This window comes from Sturnira hondurensis, unplaced genomic scaffold (genome assembly GCF_014824575.4).
Source record: "Sturnira hondurensis isolate 20B ecotype Veracruz unplaced genomic scaffold, ASM1482457v3 Scaffold0007797, whole genome shotgun sequence".
Taxonomy (NCBI): Eukaryota; Metazoa; Chordata; class Mammalia; order Chiroptera; family Phyllostomidae; genus Sturnira; species Sturnira hondurensis.
In genome coordinates, this window is record NW_028080428.1 from 2,082,940 (window position 1) to 2,103,493 (window position 20,554).

Consider the following 20,554-nt stretch of genomic DNA (forward strand, 5'->3'; position numbering starts at 1 on the left):
TGCCCTGACTGGGAATTGAACTGGCGACCTCCACTGAGCCACACCAGCCAGGGCCCATTTTGTTCTCTGAGGTCCTCACGTCCAACCCTCCCCTCCAACCCTCCCCTCCCATCTCTAGAGGCTAACCCCTCAGGCTGCTTCATCTGAAAGGAGTTAACTGCATCACCTGACGCCTGTCAGTCAGCAGGCCAGGGTCTGTTCTGGGGCTGTGGTTGCAGGGGGCAGGGTGCTTAGAGCCAGTGCATCCTGGCCTAGGATGCCACCTTGGTCTTCAGTGGTGGAAGGGCCACTGGACCCAAAAAACTTCGTCATGGCACGGACCTGTGGCAGCTCCAGGAACGTCTCCACTGCTAGCAGCATGGCCAGGAGCCCCAGGAGCAAGTAGCCTGGGGAGGAAAGGTTGCTAGGGCAGCTTTTGGGGTGCTGCTGATGCTTCCTGCCCACCTAGCCCGGTGACCCACCCTGGCACCTGATGCCACTCACAGTTCTGTTGCCTGGGTTCTTCCAACTATAGTTCCCCCCACCTATGAAGGCCAGCCTCCCCAGTGGCTTATGGGAGTTGTAGTCCAGACTCCTCTTCCCTCCTCCACTGGTGCTCCTTGGCAGCTGGACTCACCAAGAAGTGCCATCTCGCCGAGGTGGTAAAGCACTGGATTCAGGTCACGGCCGTGACCAGGCAGCAGGTCCCCTAGGCCGATGGTGCTGAGTGAGCCGAAGCAGAAGTAGATGGCCTCCAGCAGGCTGCCATCGCCCCGCAGACCCCACAGCACCAGTGCTGGCAGCAGCACAAAGGTACCAGTCACTAGCAGACCTAGCACAGCTGCCTGTAGCAGCGCAGCCCTGGCTGGGGCCAGCTGCCAGTGGACAGCTACCTGGGCAACCGGGCGGCTGAGCAGAGGCAGCAGGCAGTGGCGCAGTGTGGCCACAAGTGCTAGGGAAGCTGGCAGCCCCAGGGCTGCATACACCACACAGAAGGCCTTTCCACCTGCGGATAGCGGGGCCATGCTGCCATAACCTGGACAGAAGCAAGACAGGGCAGTGAGCATTTGAGTGCAATGCCTGCTGGGTTCCCACTTCCCCTGATAAGCCTTAGCTGAAGGCTGCCCTCTAGTGGCTGAAATTGCCAGAACTTTTCAGGCCCATGCTCTGGCTGGCTCTGCTCCTCATTGGTGGGGATTCTTGGGTAGTAAGTCCCTTAACCTCTCTGGGCTACTCTTTTATCTTCTGGAAAGTGAAAGAATTGAAAGAGACAGTCTTCCCTCAGGCCTCTTGCCTGGCTTTCCAGGATTCCTCAACTCTGCCTCTTAACTGATACTTCCACAACCAGTGGGCAGAATATCACCCACTCTTTCCTTCCCCAAAGGTGTATCGAGTTATCCTATGTGCTGGGCCTGCAGGGAAATCTATTGAGACGCGTGATGCAAAGAGCTACAGAAGAGGCAGTTCGCGTGAGAAAGGGCATTCATTCAGTGCTGGAACAGCCCGAGCAAAGCCCGGGAGAGGTGTGAGAGTGGGAGAACAGGATCAGCTAGTCCGAGGCTGGAAACCTCAGTGCCTCAACCGCCAGTGCCTAGGGGGTGCTCCAGTGCTCCGAGGTGAGACGAGGGAGCGGGGACTGGGGTGCGCCGTGGAGTGTGCCCCCTGCCTGGAAGGACAGGCCCCGTTCCACTCCAGCTGGTATAGTGTCTCAATGTAAGTAGGTTTCTGATTTCTCCAAAAGAAGTTGGAAAACAGACTAATTAAAAAATATATATTTAGAGACTTTGCAGATTAAAAAAAAAAAACAACAGGAAACTGGCTGTGGGTTCCCGGAGCTGAGTCCCATTGCTTTATTTCTTTATTTCTTCACGCATGCTGTGCCCATTGCCAGGAGTTCCCTCACCCCTGTCTCTCTACCCTGACTGGCATCTCATCAAGACTTCCTCCCCCAGGGGCCGCCCCCCCACATTCCCTCCTGCATCTGTGCTCCTGCACTCCCCAGGTTTGCTCCATTTGCCTCCATCCAAGAATCTATCCTTGTCTCACTTTCGTCCCATGGGTTCTGGGCACCTCTCCTGGGTCTCAGAGGGTGCCTGGGGGTGGGGCTGGGGGCCACACCTCTCCTGGCAGCTGAAGTTGAGGCACCAGTTGGGGTGTGTTGATGGGAAGAGGCTCTGCTCTGATGTCAAGCCTAGTAGGGCCTGGGTTCTGTCTGGCACTTTGGAGCTGGGGGAAGGGCTGCACCCCCCCGGAACCCCAGGGAGTGCTGGAATCAGGAGCCCCCTCCTGCCCAGCCACCTGGTGGCCTTACCCGTGGTGGTGAGGATGCTGGCGGTGAAGAGCAGGGCTGAGGGCAGGTCCCAGGTCCTGGCCTCTGAGCCATTGCCCAAGCTGGAGACCCCGTGGGCTTGGGCTACCAGGGCGGTGCCCAGCAACTCCTCCAGGGCCCCGCTTGGCAGACATGCCCCGTACTCCGCCTGGAAAGTGGCCAGTTCAGACCTGAGTTTGGCCTGGAGCCGGAGTGCTGGAGGTCCCTCCAGGGCCTGGAATACCACGGCCCCAAGCCCTAGAGCTAGCAAGTGGGCCACCATCAGTAGCCCGCATCGGGCCCAGGGCCTCAGGCCCCCCATGGCGCACTGCCTGGGAGTCTGAGGTGTCCTGAGAGCCGGCTGCTCCACCTCAGGCCTCTGGGAGGGGCTGGCAGGTGAGGCTGGGAGGAGGTGCTGCGTGGGTGGCTGAGAGTGAGGGAAGCTCAGGGACACAGCCAGGATGACTGTGAAAGGGAGGGAGGGGAGAGGCAGCTCAGGCTTGGAGGTGAACTGGATCAGTCCTCTGGGAGCCATTAATTGCCCGATTCCCTGAAGCTGGGGTGGTGAGGGTGGGGTGGAGAATGACAAGGCCCAGAGAGGTGAATGACTGGCTCAAAGTCACACTGCAGCGGTGTGCTCAGGGACATGCTCACTTGGTCTCATGTGCTCCATGCACCACTTAGCAGTGGCTTCCATCCTGAGGACATGGGAAGAGGATAGACACAGGCCCCTTCCCTCCTGGTGTTCACACAAGAAAACATGTTAGCAAGGAGACACGACGTGTCACACTGCCATCGACGCCCTGAAGGAAAGTCTTGGGTAATGGGAGAGTTCTGCAGGAGGGGAAGCTCCGTGGGTGGCTCCTGTGAGTGACATTTCAGCTGGGGGACAGAAGACACCAGTCAAGGGGGACAGCTACAGGGGCAAGGACACAGGGCCTTGAGGATGAAGGTAGCCCAGGGGACCCACAGGGCAGGTGCTGCTGTAGACATAGATGGGAGGTGGTGGCCCGGGCGGCTGTGCAGGAGAGGAATGTGGGACTTTGGACGACGGGGTCCAGTGGGCGCAGAGCCGGTGAAGTTCATCAAGGACGTGTGGAGTGCCCCCAGCGGATGGCGTGGTCAGGCCTCCTGTCCAAGGCCCTCCTGAAAACCTCCCGTGCCCACCCACCTGAACACAGTGGGTCTGGCTGCCATAGGGCACAGAAGGCAGGGAGCTCAGTCTGGGACCCCCATACACATCAGAACCCCATGGTAGTAAGGAAAAGTGGGAGTGGGACCGGCTGCCAGGGTGGCTCACTCCTCCCGTGTCCAGACCCTAGAATAGACACACCCAGGGTAAAGCCCCAAAATGCTGCCCGGAGAGCTATGGATTCGAATCCAGCCAGCTGTCCAGGTGGGGAGCAGCACGGCCAGGGAAGGCAGTGTTGAGCCAGCCCCTGAGCGTAAGCAGGGGCCTTGTTGCAGCAGTGAAGTTGCTCACAGTGGTGGGAAAGGCCTGGCAGGGGTGGGGAGGTGGGTGACACGTTTGTGTGGGTGCCAGGGAGGCTGACAAGGGCCATGAAAGCCTGACTGCAGCCAGTGACTTGGTCCCAGGAGAGAGGTATGGGGCAAGGCACCTGCCTAAGCCCTGGCCAACTGCTGGGGGCATGAAGTCACCACGGTTGTGTGATGGGTCAGATCCCTAGTTACTTCCAAGAAAGGTGACAGGCTGGGCTCCGGGAGACAGCTTGGGGAGTTTATTTGGCTTCATTGGATCCCGAGGCTGAGGCCCCAGACCTGGCCGGGGCAGCAGAAAGGCACCCAGAGAACCCCGGCCCCGGATGACCCCCAGGGCAGGGGGGGACCAGGCACTAAGCCCTGGGGCAGGGGCCACAGTAGCAGGACTTGGTCAGAAGTGCTGGTGACAGCTGCAGCTGGCCCCTCTCCCTCGCACCTCCCCTCCCCCCTGCACTACCCCTGGGGGCAGTTCCCTGAGACAGCCTATGGTCCTCCCAACCGGCTGGGTACAGTGTCAGGCCCCAGTGGGGCGGGTAAGTTGGGGGACCCACAGGTTGCAGGTATGTGGGGGGTGCAGGCCCCCCATCCAGTGTGAAGGCTTCCTGTGCAGTGTAGTGTTCCTGACCCCCAAGAGGGGCGGGTCCCTGGGGGGAAACCAAGGCAGTGGAGGCTCGCCTGGCTCCCATTCCAGTGTGTGCTGTGGCTCCTCTGGGACAGCTGCAGCGTGGGGAGCGGCATGGCCCACTCATGGCCCTGCCTCGGGCACCCATGGGGCCTGGGCACCCATGTCTTTGGTTTGTGCCCTGCAGTCCTGAGGCCCCCCCCGGAAGGGGTTGGTGGGTGGAGAGTCCCAGAAGGGGTCTGAGTCTGGGAACAAGGTCCAGGGTGCCCGACGGGGCGCAGGCTGTGGCGAGGGCAGGGGTGAAGGCCGTGGCCCAGCTGACACGAAGCTCCATGGGTCGATGCGGCTGCGAAGGGGTGAGGGCCGAGGTCGGCTGATGAGGCCCAGAGGCGGCGAGCGTGGGGTGCCTGGGGTGCCCGGAGCGGAGCGCGATATCCCTGGGGGGGGCGAAACAGTGCTTCCTGTGAAGGGCGGGAAAGGGGCACAGGGTTAGGCAGCCACCTACTCCGGGGTGTCCCCAGCAGGCACTGCCCTGCTCAGGGCCTCAGTTTAGGCCACGGTTACGAGCCAGGCCTGCAGAGCAGACAAGCCCGGGCTTGGACCCCAGCTCTGCCACTTCCCCACTGGGAAGCTGTGGCAGCTGTGAGGCGCTCGCTCGAGCTGTGCCTTCAGGTTCTTTGTTTAACAAATAAGTCTAGCAGGAGTTGCTGGTTCACAGGGTCCTTATGGTGACTGCTGAGACACTCTCTCTAAAGCCCTGGGAATAGCCCCTGACAGTGGGCAACAAGTAGGGTCTGCTGTCATCAGCACTTGTTATTTCACAACTGGCCTGGCCCGCCCCACTCCACCCCTGACCACCAGGTAGCTGAGCTTAGAATTCAGTTCCTTTCATGTGTGCCCAGCAGTCTGCTACGTGGCCCAGCAGAAGGCTGTGGGCCTATGGGCCGGGCCTGACTGCCTTCTCCCTCACCAAGCGTAAGGCCTGCAAAGGCCCACTCACCGCGCCTCTCCTCCTCACGCCGGGGGCTCTTGGCTGATGGCTGGCCCGCTGGGACACCCAGGTCCAACAGCAGGGGCGCGGGATTGGATGGGCTGGGGCTCGACCGGGAGGTGGGGGCGCTGGACATCTTGGAGGAGAAGCAGATGAGCCGGGAGGGGAGTGGGGAAGAGGGCTGGACTGGAGATGGTGTGGGCTGCTGCGTGGAGGGCATTTGTTGGGGCTCCCCACGATCGCGGCTTGGACCCCCGGGCGGCTGCAGGTCACGGCCAAGGCCCAGCGAGGCGAGCAGGGCTGTGCCACGCAGCAGCGCGCGCTGGATCAGCTTGGGAGTCCCGGAGCTGCTACTGCGTTCCGTTGGGGTTGGGGCCTGCCGCCGTGGCTCCTCCGGCTCCGGGCTCGGCCGTGGAGGGTTACCTGGTGGCGAGGGTGAGACACAGGTTAGACTGTCTTCAGGAGAGCCCTGGGACCCTCAGTGGCCCTGGTTCAAGGACTGAGTTCTGCTCCCATATCTTCCCTGACCCAGCCCACCAGGCCTCCCCTCCTCCCCTCCCCCCCCCCTCTCTCACATACACTGGCCTTTCAGAAGTTGGGGGTGGGCGGTGAGGGGAGAGCAGTGCAGGCCAAGGAACCAGCAGAGGCAAAGCCTGGGAGGCAGCCAGCTGCTCTGGAACCCAGGGATGGGACAAAAGGGATCCACCAGGAGGCAAGCTGAGGCCAGGTTACAGTGGGCCTCAGTGGTCTCACCTCCCTCTCTCTCAGGGGCACCTGGAGGGTCCCAGGGACCGGACCAGGCTCAGAGAAGTTAAACGCCGACCTGAGGCTGCACAGCCAGGATGGGGCGGAGCCGGCCTCAAGCCATTCATAAAGGCAACAGAACCTCTGCTCTCCACCACTTTCCAACCAGATTTCAGGACACCTGGGTCTTACCTGTGAGCCCAGGGGGCCTGACATTGAGGAGGGGGTGTCTATGATGGCCTCCCACAAACCCCAATTTTGTCAGGTCCTCCTTGGCTGTAGAACCTGCCATGACCCTCCACTGCCACTAGAATTAAGTCCAAACTCGCAGTTTGCGCTGTCCCTTCTGCCTCCCTTTCTCTTTGGGCCAAGCATGGAGCGGGCCTGCCTGGAGTGGAGCACGGGGCTGGGTGTGGAGTGGGAGAAATGCAGGGCTGGGAAGTGAGCTTCCACTGTGAACCAGGACTTGGCTGGGGTGGGAGGGAACCCTGTTCTCAGCCACAACCCTTACCCAGTCTCTGCGACTCTCGAGACAGGTCTCTGTATAAAAAGTTATTATTTCCGGACCCTTCCTGAATTGGCTCCTGCTTATTTTTCCAGCTTCATTCACTCATTCATTCAACAAACCTCTGCTAACAGATGTGCTAGGGCTAACTTTCACAGATCCAGGAGGTGCAGGCCTAGCCCCTCCCACCACTCCCTGGCTCTCAACCCCACTCTGAGCTGAGCTCCAGCCAGGCTTCCTCTTGCTCAGGTCTGGTGAGCCCCACGCCTCCCAGCATACCTTTCCCACTCACCCAGACCCAGCTCAGCTGTCACCTCTGTGAAACTGATACTGAGATATAATACAAACATATATTTGGCCCTGGCTGGTGTGGCTCAGTGGATTGAGCACGGGCCTGGGAATCACACGGTCACGGTTCGATTCCCAGTCAGGGCACATGCCTGGGTTGCAGGCCAGTTCCCAGCAGGGGATGCACAAGAGGCAACCATACATTGATATTTCTCTCCTTCCCTTCCCCTCTAAATAAATAAAATATTTTTTAAAAACTTCAGAGCTGCTAAAACCCTGGGAATTTTCTAGGTGGCAGAGTGATAAAGGTAAAAGGAGCACTTTTTTTTTTTTAAAGCAGAAGCAGTTTTTAAATTCACAGCAACCCCCTTTTAGCCACATGGGGTGACTTTTGGTAAGCCCGTAGGGACGCCCGAAGTGTCATTAGGAACTTCCAGCCCTGCTCCCTCCAGGGAAGGGAGAGGCTGGAGACTGAGCTCAACCACCAATAATTTTATCAATCAATCACATCCACGTAGTGAAGCCTCTGTAAGAATCCTAGCCGAAGGGTTTGGAGAACTTTCCGAGAGGGCATTGACACCCTCGCCCCTTCCCACGCCCCCTGCCCTGCACACCTCTCCCGTCTGGCTGGTCTGGATCTGCCTCCTTTACAGAGGGGTGTCCAACCTGCAGCCCAAGACGGCCCTGAATGTGGCCCAACACAAAATCGTTAACTTATTTGAAACATTACTTAGGTTTTGTATTAAGTTTTATTACTTAGATATGGACATTTCCTGTATTAGTGATCACAAATTTGGGACCTGCTTGGCAATTTTGAAAGATTATCGAAAGGGCCGCTGCATAATTAGCGTTATTACATGATCATTTTTGCTTATCTCTGGTGGTGGATCTCACGAAAATTATGCACGGGCCTTTTTTTGCTCGTCAGTTTTCGTTAGTGTTTGTGTATCTAATGTGTGGCCCGAGACAGCTCTTCTTCCAGTGTGGCCCAGAGGCGCCAAAAGGCTGGACACCCCTGCCTTGTAACTAACTGGTAATCTAGTAAGTAAACTTTTCCTGAGTTCCATGAGATGCTCTAGCAGATCACCAAACCTGAGGCAGGGCTTGTGGAACCTCTGAGTTACAGCCAGTCAGTCAGAAGCGCAGGTGGCATCCGAAGTAGGAGCAGTCTTGGGGGACTGAGCCCTTAACCTGCAGGCTCCAAGGAACTAACTCCAGGAAGACAGTGTAGGAACTGAATAGGAGGAACCCAGCTGGTACTGGAGAATCGGTCAGCATGGGGAAAAACCTCACATATTTGGTGTCAGACATGAACTGAGTAGAGTGTAGAGGAAAACCAGTTTTTCCCTCTCTTAGAAGCCTTCCCAGAATGCCCCCCACCTGTGCAGTGACGGCTCAGGTTGTCTGTGCACAGCCCTACCCTCACCCACTGCTTTTGCTGCATGTTTATTTACGAATTTGCCTCCTGCTCCTCCCCGCCCTTCCCGGGCTCTGGGCAGTGCAGGTCTGGGATCCGACTCTGACAGGTGCCCAGCTCATGAAATGCACCGACACGTGTTTGATGGGAGAACCCACTCTTACAGCCCGGCAGCAACCACATAAGGTGACTGCCATGACCCCATTTTCAAGGCAGAGAAAGCGATCACTTACAGTGAGTTTAAACAGAATAGGGGAAAGTAGGTTTCAAATAAGCAAGAAAAACAGGATGAAACTAAGTTAAGATGGAGGGCACTACACAATATTTGAGTGGAAAGAAGTTACTGCAGTAAATGTCACTAGTTCGATTCCCAGTCAGGGCACATGCCTAGATTTCGGGCTAGCTCCCCAGGTGGGGGAACCAATTGACGTAACTCTCGCATATAGATTTTTCTTTCCCTTTCTCGAAAAATAAGTAAATAAAATCTTTAAAAAATGGTAATTATCAGCTCCAGGGCAACACGCAACACAGGGCAATTTCTGTCGACAAGTAAGTGCCAAGTGGCCCTTTTGGCCTTCCAAGTCTCAGGCCAGTCCCTGCAGCACAGCCAGCTCGGGGTAAGCAGAAAACAGTGTGCCAGACAGGGGTGCAGAGCCCTGCCTCTGGAGGCGGACCTGGTTAAAATTGCTGTCCACTGTGTGCCCTATATATCTCAACGCCCTTGACTGCTTTGTGCCTCTATTTTCTCCTAAGTAAGATGGAGCTAATAATAATGTTTGCCTGATGGGGCTGCCCGGCACATAGGAGAGACCTGACAAATGTCAGCTGTTGTGACTGCTATGAGCAGTAGTGCAGGTGGTGGCGGAGGTGCCACACTGGGCGGGTGGGAGGAGAGTCTGCGTGGCTGGCTGGAGAGCACGCCAGTCTGAGAGGGTGGAGGCAGGCCCTGCGTTCTGGCCGTGCAGAGCGAGGCAGCTGAGGGCTCTGGAGAGACCCACGGGCAGCAGGGGCTGCAGCTTTCCAGCCCTGCCAGCGCTGGACAGTGTTGAGCCGAGCCCTGATCCCGCTCACATGGGAGCCCTGCCCTCTGCCTGACCCCCCAGCCTGCCCAGAAGTTTGTATGTGAGAAACCCTTTCTTCATGTGAAAACTTCCGAGGAAGCTCGCCATGAGCGTGGCAGCCAAGGTTTCTCTGGGTTCAAATCCTTAGCTGGGGGCTTTAGGTAGGTTATCCCACCTCTCGGAGCTTCAGTTTTCTCACCTGTAAAATGGGGATGATAATAGCACCTGCCTTACACGGCTGTTGCTTGGACGGAATGCCTGGCACACAGTAAGTATCATTATCATCACAGAGAAAATAAAAGCCCAGAACTGCCCCAGATGCGGTGAGAATGGGCCCTGCCTGCTCAGCTCTACTACCCTGCCACCCGCTCCAAACTCCTCAGAAGGGACTCTGAGAAGCATAGTGTGGCAGCTACTTGTCTGTCTCCACCCCACCTGGGAAGTTTCCTTCACCTTTCTAAGCTTAGCTTCCCATGGGTCCCAAATCGAGGGGGTACCATTCCATCTTCCTTCCCTCCCTAGAGCCTGCTGAGGGAAAGTGACTGTCACGGGGCTGGGAAAGAGCCTTTATTCAGGCCAGGCCTGAATAAGGGACCAGATTCTGGGCTCCCTGAGGCATGGGCTGTGCCCAGCTCAGTTGTCGGTCTAGAGGTCAGAATTGGGTTTGCTGTACCTTGTGGCTTCTGCTGGTCTCCCCATTGTACTTCCAGAAAGAGCGCAGCAAGAGTCTGCTGGGGGGCAACAAGGCCACTCACCATTGAGCGTTGGGGGTGTGGAAGGAGATCCTAAGGGGGATGAATCATCTGATTCCAGGTACCAGGTGGCTTCGTCCATGCGGGACCTTCTCCTGGTTACAGGAGGGGAGAGGGTTGTGCTTCGTGAACCTTAAGAATGGCTGAGAGGCAGATGATACTGGAGTTGGGGGCACTCGGGCACTCAGGCACTCACCTCCCATTCTGGGCTTCCCCAGGCTTGGGGGAACTGGGACCCCAGGCCCAGCACGCTCGGCGCTCTCCATTGCTTGAGTCCTCCTGACGTCGGGGGGACTGGCGGCCCCATGCCTGGCCAGGTTCTGCAGGCTCCACTGTCCAGGGGAAAACCGATAGAGTCCAAGCTAAGGTCAAGAGCCCTCATCCAGGTTCTCTCCCATCATGAGTCAGGCTCCAGGGGTAATGCCAGAGGATGGAAGCCCCAATCCAACCCCAGGGCGGGCTTTGGGCCCCAGAGAACTGAGCAGATTTGGGGCTGGGCAGGTGGGTTTGGGTCCTGGGGCAGGCAGTAGGATGGGGCATCTTATCTAGTCCTCACCTGGCATTTGCTGCTCACCAGTCAGTACAAACTCAGTAGAATGCTGCTTGGGTTTTAATTCTGACCCTTATTAGCCATTTAATTCTGACTCTTAACTCTTATAATGTTAAGCAAGTTTGTTTTTCCCACTTTTCTTGCTTATAAAACTTAGTAACAAGGACAGTTAGCTCAAAGTTATTGTGAGAAATTAAGTTAACATTAGCAAAACACTTAGAAAAACAAGGACTCGTACAATTAGAAAATACTAGTATACAATTCTCTGACTTTTTTTTCTTATACTAAACTTTTTATTCCCACTAATATTTCCTTTACATAATTTCAAAGTAGGCCTGTGCTCTAAGACGAGCAAAAGAACAGACATCCCAAATCTCGTAAGTGATTTTTTTTCACAATGTTCTTGGCCATGGGGAGTTGCAGGGCCCCCAATGTTGACACCTAACATTTTACCCCTTGAGACTTTATGTAAAAGTACAGGAAGAAGAAATAACATCAACATACAACAATCAAATTATATGAGGGTATTATAAACTCTCATGTTATATGCTACCCATCTCTTTAGGGTTGTAATAATAATGGCCAATACTTTTCTCTGCAAAGTTCAGTGTTGTGTGTGTGTGTGTGTGTGTTTAGTAAAATGTCTGTATATGTGAAAATACTGCACTTATTTCTCTCAATATATTAAAAGTAGTGGTAGTTTTAAAATTCTTAAAGAGTCCAAGCTGGAACATGACTATGACTGACGGGGTCTATTGAACAAACTAACCCCAAGTTTGGCAATCATCAGCAAGCTGGCGCCCACAATTAAGCCTGAAGGCATAAATTTTCCAGAGTGGTAGAATCTCATTCCCATAATGCCAGCCAAGGTTCCAGATGTAGCTAAGAAAACCCGAATGTTCCTTGGATCCTGAGAGAGCTGATAAGCGCCCAGGCCTGCTAAACCACCAAAGAGGAGCCCAGCAGCCAGGGATGGGACACTGCGGACTTTTGCACAACCAATGATCCCATCAGAAGCAACTAGTGCTGCATAGCCAAAGCCAATCCAATGTAAAGGCACTAGTACGCCAGAGTCCTGCATTGTTCCCTTTCACACAGTCTAGACAGGAGACTACACCAGGTCTGCACCTACAGGGGCAAGTACCCCAAGCACTTTCCTACAGGTCTGCTCCGATTACGGAGCACAGGCCATGGGACCGGGAGTCTGGCACCGGAAATGTCCAATTCTCTGACTTTTAGAAAATTAGTAAAATATATGCTGGGAGGAAAAGGAGACCTGGTGGGATCCAAGGCCAAGGATAAGTTTTGACAGGATAGGCAGCGGGGACAAGGACATAAAGAGGAGAGGTTTCTTACACTGGATAGCCCGAAACCGGGGAAAGGTGGGCGAGTCCCCAGCTCCGACCTCAAAGACGTTTCTCCTCCGGTCCAGGCCGGGCGAGGCCTGCACAGTGATGCGGTGTTTGAAGTCTGCGTGTAGGAAGGAAGCAGAGTGCAGGTTTGTGATGAAGGAGAGCCAAGACCAAACCTGCAAGGCCCTGGGCCAGCTCATAAGCAGTGCAGGGACCGCACCTGGCGGCACGGGGGCTGTGCGACTGGGGCTAGCCTTACTGCCGTGCTGGGCCCCACGCTCTCAGTAAGGAAAGCCGACTGCCCGGACTCCACCACGAGAAGCTTGAGTCAAAGACTCCAGGGAGCCTGCCTGCCCCGCCCCTCGGCCTTCCCAGAACTTCCATGATCCCCGCCCCTTCCCGGCCGCAGCCATTCCCAGGCCGGCATGCAAATATCCCCGCCGGAACCCGCCCACAAACACGCCAAGTCCCAACCCCTACTAGTCTTCAGCACGCCAATACGTCAGGAATGCCTAACCCCACCCCTCCACCCATCCAACCAATGGCGGAAGCCGTGCTGGGAACAGCCCCTTACCGAGTGGCATGCTGATGCGCTCGCCACCGTCGCGCGCGCGGAGCTTGCTGCGCTTGAAGGTGCCGCGGCGGCGGCGCACGTGCGGCCGCTCGCGGTCCACCTGCTGCAACAGCAGCGTCAGCTCGCGCTCGAACACCTCCAGCTCCCACTGAGCCAGCAGGTGCTCGCGCCGCCGCAGCTGCTCTGCCTGTGACCGCTGCTCACGCGCTGCGCGGGTCAGCTCCTCCTCGCGGCTCAGTAGTTCCTGTGCCCCAGACAGGGAAGGTGGTGGGATTAGTCCAGAGAGAGTCGGGGTGGTGCCCGCCCTCCCCCGCACTCTGCTCAACGGAGACTGGGGAGACACTCCTTCCGGGTGTCTCCTTCCAACACCGGGACCCTGACTCCTCCCACCTTTTCCTTGGCCCGAAGCTCGTCGAAAAGGCCCTGGATCTCACGCTTCCAGCCTTCCTGCATAGAATGGAAGGAATCCCGCGGCATTTCCCGCAGGACTTGAGCCTCTAGCGCCTCCAACTGCTGCAGAATGGAGGCGAAGTCGGGCCTGCGGTGGGGGTCCTGCGCCCAGCAATCTGGGGACACAGCGTGGAGGGGAGATAGTAAGAAGAGGTCTGTGGGTGGATTTGCCTAGGCCAAGGAGTCCTGCCCATCACCCTCCAGCGCCATTCCCTTACCGGCCATGAGCTGTGCGAAGGGCTCAGGGCAGGTGGATGGGATGGGCAGTGTGAGCTTGTTAACAGCCACTCCATAGGCCACAGCAAGGCAGTCGATGCCACGGTAGGGCACCTCCCCAGTCAGCAATTCCCACAGCAGCACCCCAAAGCTGTAGGGGAGACAAAGGATCAGTGTACTCTCCTGTACTCACTGCCACTTCACCCCAAAGGCAACCAGGAACTAAATGGTTTGCTCCACCCCCACCCCGCCCACCCCACCCACACACCTCTGCCTGTCTGCCCAGCCCTAGACTCTGGCAACCACCACTGCCCCCTGCAGTCCCACTGCTGGCCCCATCCAGCCTCCAACCAGCCGCACCTCCAGACATCACTGCCCTTGGAGAAGGTGGAGGCCTTGATGACCTCAGGAGCCATCCAGGCATAGGTGCCTGCAGCACTCATTTGTGTGGTTTTGTGCCACTCTCGAGCCAGGCCAAAGTCGGTGATCTTCAGGGTCTTGTGCTCCATGTCGTCACCCTCGATGGGCTGCAGCAGCAGTACTAGGGAAGAGAAGAGGCAGGATGGTGGTTGTTCCAGGCTCAGGTGGCGGGGACAAGGGAGAAGCTGGGAGCAAACTGTCATTTAACAGACAACTGGTTGGGTGCAGGGGGCACAGAGGTGATCGTGCCCTGGAGAGCTTGCTGCTGGGTTTAGGGCAGAATCAGACAAAATAATGCTGGGCAATGCTTACAGAGGGGCCACTATAAGCCAGGCATTTTACACTCCAAAGTAGCAGTTACACACAACAATTTGTCAGGTAGACATTATTATCCCCATGTTACAAAGAAACTGGACAAGGAAATGACTTGGCTAAGGCCATAAGCAAATTAAACAGATTCCAACCTAGTCTGAGTGGTTCCAAAGCCAGTCCTGTAACTTTCTCCTAACACTGTGTTGGATGGAAACCAGCAGTATAGCAGCCACAGCCTTTATGACTTTAACTTCAAGAGAAACCCAAGTCTTGTCATTTTGCTAAGGCAGAAGTGTGAATCAGAACCTCCCGTGGGGTGGAGAGCAGGAGGAAGCCCTTTGGTGAGAAAGGAAGCCCAACGGGCACTGCAGGCCCCTGATGCCCGTATCACAGTGCGGCTAGTGCAGCCACTCCCAGGGGAGAGAGACTCCAAAAGATAACTACTAACACAGTTGATGTGGAGAGAAAGGGAGGAGTCTGAGAAAATGATGGTTCTTGGCCAGAAAGGAGGAGCTCGGGATAAATGTAGGAGTGGATGGTTAGACTTGGCAAGGGCTTGTGGCTTGGACCCAAGTGGGGCCACCGTACTCTGTACAGAGAGAAGCAGCAACTTGCAAACCTCTCATCAGGGAAAAACGTGGCTCCAATGCAAGAGGTTTTAGAGGAACAGAAAGAGGACCAAGCCATAGAACCACCAAGGCTCTGAAAGGGCCTCTCTACTTTTCTAGTTAGAGAGCACTGCACTGGAGAGAAGTGACAGCCGAGCCAACTATGTTTCTGAACGTGGCATTTCAGGGCACATCTCTCGGCTCTCGTACCCAGGTGACTGCACTGTAACGGGGGCACACAGGGTACTTGGGGTGGAGTACTAACATGCCGCTTGGTAAGGGGCGGGCCCCAGCACCTACCACAGCCCAGTGAGTCAGAGAAGACTTCTCAGAAGAGGTGGTAGAACCAGGGTATTCACTTTTCCAGGCCTAAAGTCACAGCTCCTGACCCTGCTTCTCGCTAAGCTCTTTGGGCCTTGTGGGGGCATCTGGCACTGCTACCCAACCCTGCCCTGATGTCCTTCATTCCCGAGGCCTCTGGCTGCTTGTGCTGTTTCCTTCAGGGGCTCCCCAACCCTTAGCCTTTTCAGTGCCGGTGTTCCTCAGAGCCCGGCCTCTCCTCAACCTCTGCCCACTGCCCCCAGACTTCTTGGCCTCTCCCAGGTGCCAGCCACCTATCGGCATCTCCTATGCTTGGAGTCCTAGGCCAGAAGTCAACTCAGCTGCCCACCAGCTGTCCTACCTGATGTCCACGTGCCTTCAAGAACCACCTTCATCATCCCACCATGCCCAGCAACCTTTCTTGCCGTTTTTCCCAATTCAGAGAATGGTCTTGCAATACACCCTCCCCTCTGAGCCAGACTGGGGCTGAGTCCTGAACAGTTAATAAAGCTGGGGATGACAACAAAAGCCACTTCAGAGGGTTGTCATGAGATCTCACTTTTTAAAGACTTAGCAGAATCTGACATGCAGCACGAGTGTGTTAAAACCAGTTGTCCTCACCCTCCATCTTCTATCACAACTCACTCCCGGCTTTGCAGCAGCCTCTGGCCTGGCTGCTGAGGCTCAGAACCGGACCATGTGGTAAACCCTATACAAGCTCATTCCCAAGAACCACGATAGGCTGGAGCAGGTGGCTGGAGTGGGACCAGGTAAAGGGCTCTATGTGCCAGGGTTGGGGAGGGACTCCTGCCCTTCTGGTGCCAGGACCCAGCCATCCTCTTGAAGACCAATGCTTGCTGCTTTTTTGGCTGGGCCCCTAGCCACACCTGGTGCCTCGCAGACTAGTGGAGCGCTTTCTGCACTAGCATCTCAGGCATGGTGGCCAGCCTCTCCTTTCCAGCCAGCTAATCTGCACCCCAGGTAACTCAGCCAAAGTCTCAGGACTGCTTTGTACTGGCCCTCTGCCCCACTCCCGCTCTCAGCTTGACCTTACACCTCAGACCCTCCTCTCCTCCCCTGCATCTCCTGCTTTTCTCCAAGCACCTTGAATTGGTCTCATCCCAAGTTGTTCTTCTGGTGTCCAATGTAGACCTTGGGAATGGGGTGGTCAGGGGCCACCCAGAAGAGAGGGGGCTAGAGATCTCCCTCTCAGTGCCCCCTTAGGGCTTCCTGGCCCGAAGTCCCCTCCCCAGGCTGGCTTCTTGTGGGCCTCGGGAGTGGCTTAGGCAGCTCACACCTCTTCCGCTTCCCTCCCATGGTCCCTACTTCTCCTTTCTGGGGGCCTGGCCCAGGTCTCCAACTGGGGGGGTCCTTTGGGGGAGAAGTGGGGGAGGTCAGGCCCAGGCCGGGCTGGCTGGTCAGTCCTGTGACTCGTGGGCCTGGAGAATTCCCCCTCCACTCCCCGCCAGGCTTCCTCACAAGGCCCCCATTGTCCAGGAAAATCACGCCATTGTTTCCTGCCTGCGCCCCCCCAGTCCAGGGACTCCCCCGCCCCAATCCCGCAGACAGCACCCCAGGCCTAGGACTGGGGTTGGCAAGGTGGGAGGCCAGGCTCAGGGAGGCTGAGGGCACCCTGCCTGCCCTTAACCACCACCCAGGCTCTGGAAGAAAAGCAAGGGAACTAGAGGGGAGTGGGGGTGCAATCCCTGGCTCTTTCCTCTCCCACAAACCCCCCACCCCCCAGCTCTTTCCTCCCCTGCAGGCAGCTGGGTTGGGGAGGGAGCAGAGGCTGGAGCAAGGGCAGGAAGCAGGCTCAGGGGCAGCAGGAAACGCAGGAAGCGGTGGGGAGGGTGGGGAGCAGAGGCCTGGGCTATTGTTCCATTTTTTCTGGAAAGAAAACTGGAGGAAAAACAGAAGACGGAGTCCCCTCCCCCTGGGGCCTTCGGGGAATCCCCCTCAGGCTGTGGCAAGGAGTGGGGGTCCCTAGATGACTAGGACACAGAAATGAGGCTGAGAGGTGGAAATGCCCCCTACTACAGATGAGAGGAGTGAGTGGGGTGACTGGCAGACATCCCCTGGCCCCTCCAGCCCTGACAAGGACTTGGATGTCACCGGGTCCTGGTATTTGCTGCTCCCAGGTCCCTTGTCCATGGTCAACCCAAGCCAGGAGGCTCAAAATATCTATGCTTGCCCCTCCAAGAGCTGCCCACGCCTGTCCAGTAACCCCACTGGCTCTTCCTACACTTCCTTTTACTCTGTAGACTGCACCCTGGGCCCCACCAGACCCAGCCCTAGGTCCCCACTACTGTGCTGGATCCTGCCTCCTGGGCTTTGCTCTTGTCCAGCCCTGTCTGGACATCCAGCTGGGTGCCTCTGTGAATGCTGCCTGCCTTTGGCCTGGTACGAAGCTCACCTGCTTAAGGAAGCCCTCTGAACTTGTCACTCCTTGTCTTGGACCCTTGCTGGGCAGTGTGTGGGGCCTGAAATATCCACACACGGAATGCCTAGTCCCACCACACCTACTCCACAGGCTGGTCCCAGGAGAGGTGGTCCAACCTCCAAATGCGCATGCTCACAGTGGAGGACCCACTGTGTGCTGCATCAGACACCGGGCTTGCCAGGTCTGTCAAGCCATCTCTTGCTCCCCATTACTCCCTTTTTACAGAGTCTGGAATTGAAGCTCTGAGTTGAAATAACCACTTAGAGGCCACGCAGCCAGGGGGAAGGCCATGGCCAGAACTGCAGCCCCAGTCCTAGCCTTGAGCTCCAGGCAGAGCTCCGTTCCGGAGCATCTGCCCCTCATAAGCAGAGGGGAGAGAGGTGTACCACCAGCATAACTGGGAAAGTTAGGGGACGGGGGCGAGGAGTGCCAGCATCTGGCGCTCTGCTGCCTTGAGATGGTGGCCATGGCTGGGCAGGAGAATTATGGCCCACCTGAGAGATCCCAAGTTTTTTAATTTGGCAGCTGTGGGCTGGGTTCAAGGACTCCTGTGGTTAGGGTCAAGAACTTCAGTGCCTGGTACTCCTGCTTTGAGGACAGTGGACATCCCAGTCACCTGGGACTCCCCTTGGGCATGAGCTCCTGCCTCTAGTACCACAGAGGCCAGACTAAGAGAGGTCTGGGGGCCAGGCACCTTTCAAAGGAGCCCCGGGGGAGGTTCAACCGAGAGTGGGCAATCTGAATGTGCGTGGTCCATGTCACCCTCCAAGCATGCCCCCCAAAACTCACTGTTGTTGGACTTGAGGTCTCGGTGGATGACGGGCACCAGGGCCTCACAGTGCAGGTAGTGCATCCCACGGGCAATCTGCACAGCCCAGTTGACCAGCACGTGGGGGGGTACACGCCGCCCAGCCAGGGCCCGGCTGAGGGGCCCACCAGCTGCATACTCCATCACCAGGCACAGGTTGGGCTCCTCAAGGCACACAGCCTTGAGAGCAATGATGTTGGGGTGTGCCAGCATGGCGAAAAGCCGAGCTTCCTGGCGCACACTCTCAGCTGTCACACTGATGTCCTCATCGGGGTCCTGTCGAGCTGCCTTCACAGCTACCAGCTCGCCTCGCCAGCTTCCACGGTAGACCTTGCCGAAGCCACCGATGCCGATCACCTCCTCCAGCCGCAGCTCCTGGAAGCTGGCCACCTCGCAGGGGGGCGGGCCGCCCCGAGACACATAGTTGGACGGAAAGATGCCTACCTGACCGCCCACCTGGCCCGCCCACCAGCCCTCATCGCCTGAGATAGCTGCATCCCGGGATAGCACCTCCACACGGTCACCCTTCCGCAGGGCCAGCTCATCCTGCCCATTGGGCTCATAGTCGAACAAGGCTGTCCACACAGGGTTGGCATAAGCCGCTGCTTTCGGGGACCCCTCTGGCCAGCCTCCACTGCTGCCCCCGCTGTTCCATGACCCCAGGGGGCTCTTGAGGAAGAGGTTCTTCAAGGGCTCCATGGCTGGGAGCCGGCGCTGGGGCGTGTGGGGGACCTTCCCTGGGTGCCCCTGGTCTCCACCCCTGCTGGCTGCCGAGGCCCTAGTCCCGGAACCTGGGCATCCGGGCCCTGGCCCTCAGTCCCAGACCCACGCCTCTCTGGGGAGCCAGGCGTGTCGCCTCCTGGCCCGCCGCATCTCGGGCTTTTTGAGGAGGGCCACCCAGGGCAGTGTGGTCAGGCTCGGGGGGTGGGACCCCGGGGTCTCTGGAGTCTCACCATTGCCAGCTCAGAAGGGCCCAGGCGTCCCTCAGTCCTAGAGCAGTCCTGGTAGCTTGGTTCCAGCACCCGCCAAGTGCAAGGTGGAGCCGGCAAGGGGCAGCGCCTGGGCTCCGGGTGGGTCTTTTTGCGCAGGGGTAGCTGGGGTGTCCCTAACAGGGCCGAGCTGCCCCTTCCTGGCCCGGCTCCCTCGGCCCGATGGCTCCAACCCCCGTTCCCTTCTTCCTCCTCCCTTTGTACTTTGGCCCCGGGGGCGGGAGGCAGAGGTGGAGGGTGGAGTTTCACTTTTTTCCGCTCTTCTCCCTCCTGCAGGAAACAGCATCAGATGACGCGAGCGGGTAGCACCGCTCCCCTCCCAGAGGCTGCGGGAGACTGAGCCTGGAGAGTTCTCGGGTCGCAGTCGAGAAGAGGCAGGGGGAGGAGAAGGGTAGCCCTGATCCCTGCCGTAGTTGTCTCTGCTAAGGACAGGCCACCCCCGCCTTCTGCATCAGCATCGGCAAAATGGGGTAAAGAGCCTGGCGTGAAAGTGGGACAAACCCAAGTCTGGTCTTGGCTCTGAAGTTGTGACCCATTCTCTCTGAGCCTAATTCTCGTATCTGAAAAGGGGAGACCAGAAGCTATGCTTTGCAGGGCTAGTGGGGTGGGGCTGGGGGAAACTGGAGGAGGACTGGACTGGCTGCACCTCAAGCTCTTGGAATGGGTTGTCTAAGGCTCTTTCCTCTTTCCTTCACCTGGGAAAAATTCACTTCTTCATGCCCTTTCTCCAGTGGGCAGAAACCTGAGACTCGTCCCGAACTTTGCCCATTGATTGGATTCGGAATAGCTAAGCCGTCCTCACAACCACAGGGTTGACCCCTTGCCTGAGCCTGTCACTTTAAGAAAAACGACGCTATCCTATTTCGACTATGCCCGCCTGTTCTGGAGGATCGCTCCTTAAACTCCAAATCTGCGCTCTGACCCGGAACTAGAGGCAACTCCAGTCGACAGACGCTCCTGACGTTTTTGAGGTCCAGCACTAAATAGGGCCGACCACGAGGGGCGTGCTCTAAAGGCGCTGTACTCTCACTGTAGCCCTGGGGAGTCCACGCCTCCATTCTTTTACCCACCTCCTGTAACTCACGGAGAGAGCTATACGCCAATTAACTCCGCCCACTAACAGATCCTCCTCCAGGGCGTGTAGGCCTGCTCACCAGTGGTTGGTTCTTCGACCAGAGCACCTTTGGTTCCACCCAGTGGTGGTTTTCGCTTGGTTGGCAACGCCTAGGTGTTGCGCATGCGCTTAAGCACTTGTACGTTTTTGGATTCTCTTCCCGTACATTTGCGTTCTGCGCACGCCCAACGGGCTCCCTAGCTTCCAGTCATTGCACCGCCTTCCTGCGCTTG

General features: G+C 57.2%; 3 protein-coding genes across 3 annotated transcripts; all 3 read right to left on the bottom strand.

Annotated features, from left to right (window-relative positions):
* Positions 1-35: 35 nt before the first annotated feature.
* KCNK7 (potassium two pore domain channel subfamily K member 7) lies at positions 36-3,197 on the bottom strand. Its single transcript, XM_037053217.1, has 3 exons — positions 2,291-3,197; positions 617-1,015; positions 36-386 (listed from the first exon to the last, which is right to left on the bottom strand). The coding sequence occupies exons 1-3, from the start codon at positions 2,820-2,822 to the stop codon at positions 181-183; spliced, it is 1,137 nt and encodes a 378-aa protein (XP_036909112.1). The 5' UTR covers positions 2,823-3,197; the 3' UTR covers positions 36-180.
* Positions 3,198-4,011: 814 nt separating this feature from the next.
* Positions 4,012-20,507, bottom strand: MAP3K11 (mitogen-activated protein kinase kinase kinase 11). The gene is made up of 11 exons (XM_037053214.1): positions 20,362-20,507; positions 18,200-19,477; positions 13,670-13,850; positions 13,312-13,460; positions 13,034-13,209; positions 12,644-12,887; positions 12,074-12,187; positions 10,364-10,499; positions 10,171-10,262; positions 5,410-5,823; positions 4,012-4,870 (listed from the first exon to the last, which is right to left on the bottom strand). The coding sequence occupies exons 2-11, from the start codon at positions 18,915-18,917 to the stop codon at positions 4,533-4,535; spliced, it is 2,562 nt and encodes an 853-aa protein (XP_036909109.1). The 5' UTR covers positions 18,918-19,477; positions 20,362-20,507; the 3' UTR covers positions 4,012-4,532.
* LOC118991738 (transmembrane protein 14C-like) lies at positions 11,352-11,906 on the bottom strand. Its single transcript, XM_037053218.1, has one exon. It carries the CDS (start codon positions 11,796-11,798, stop codon positions 11,454-11,456), a length of 345 nt encoding a protein of 114 aa, XP_036909113.1. The 5' UTR covers positions 11,799-11,906; the 3' UTR covers positions 11,352-11,453.
* Positions 20,508-20,554: the final 47 nt, after the last annotated feature.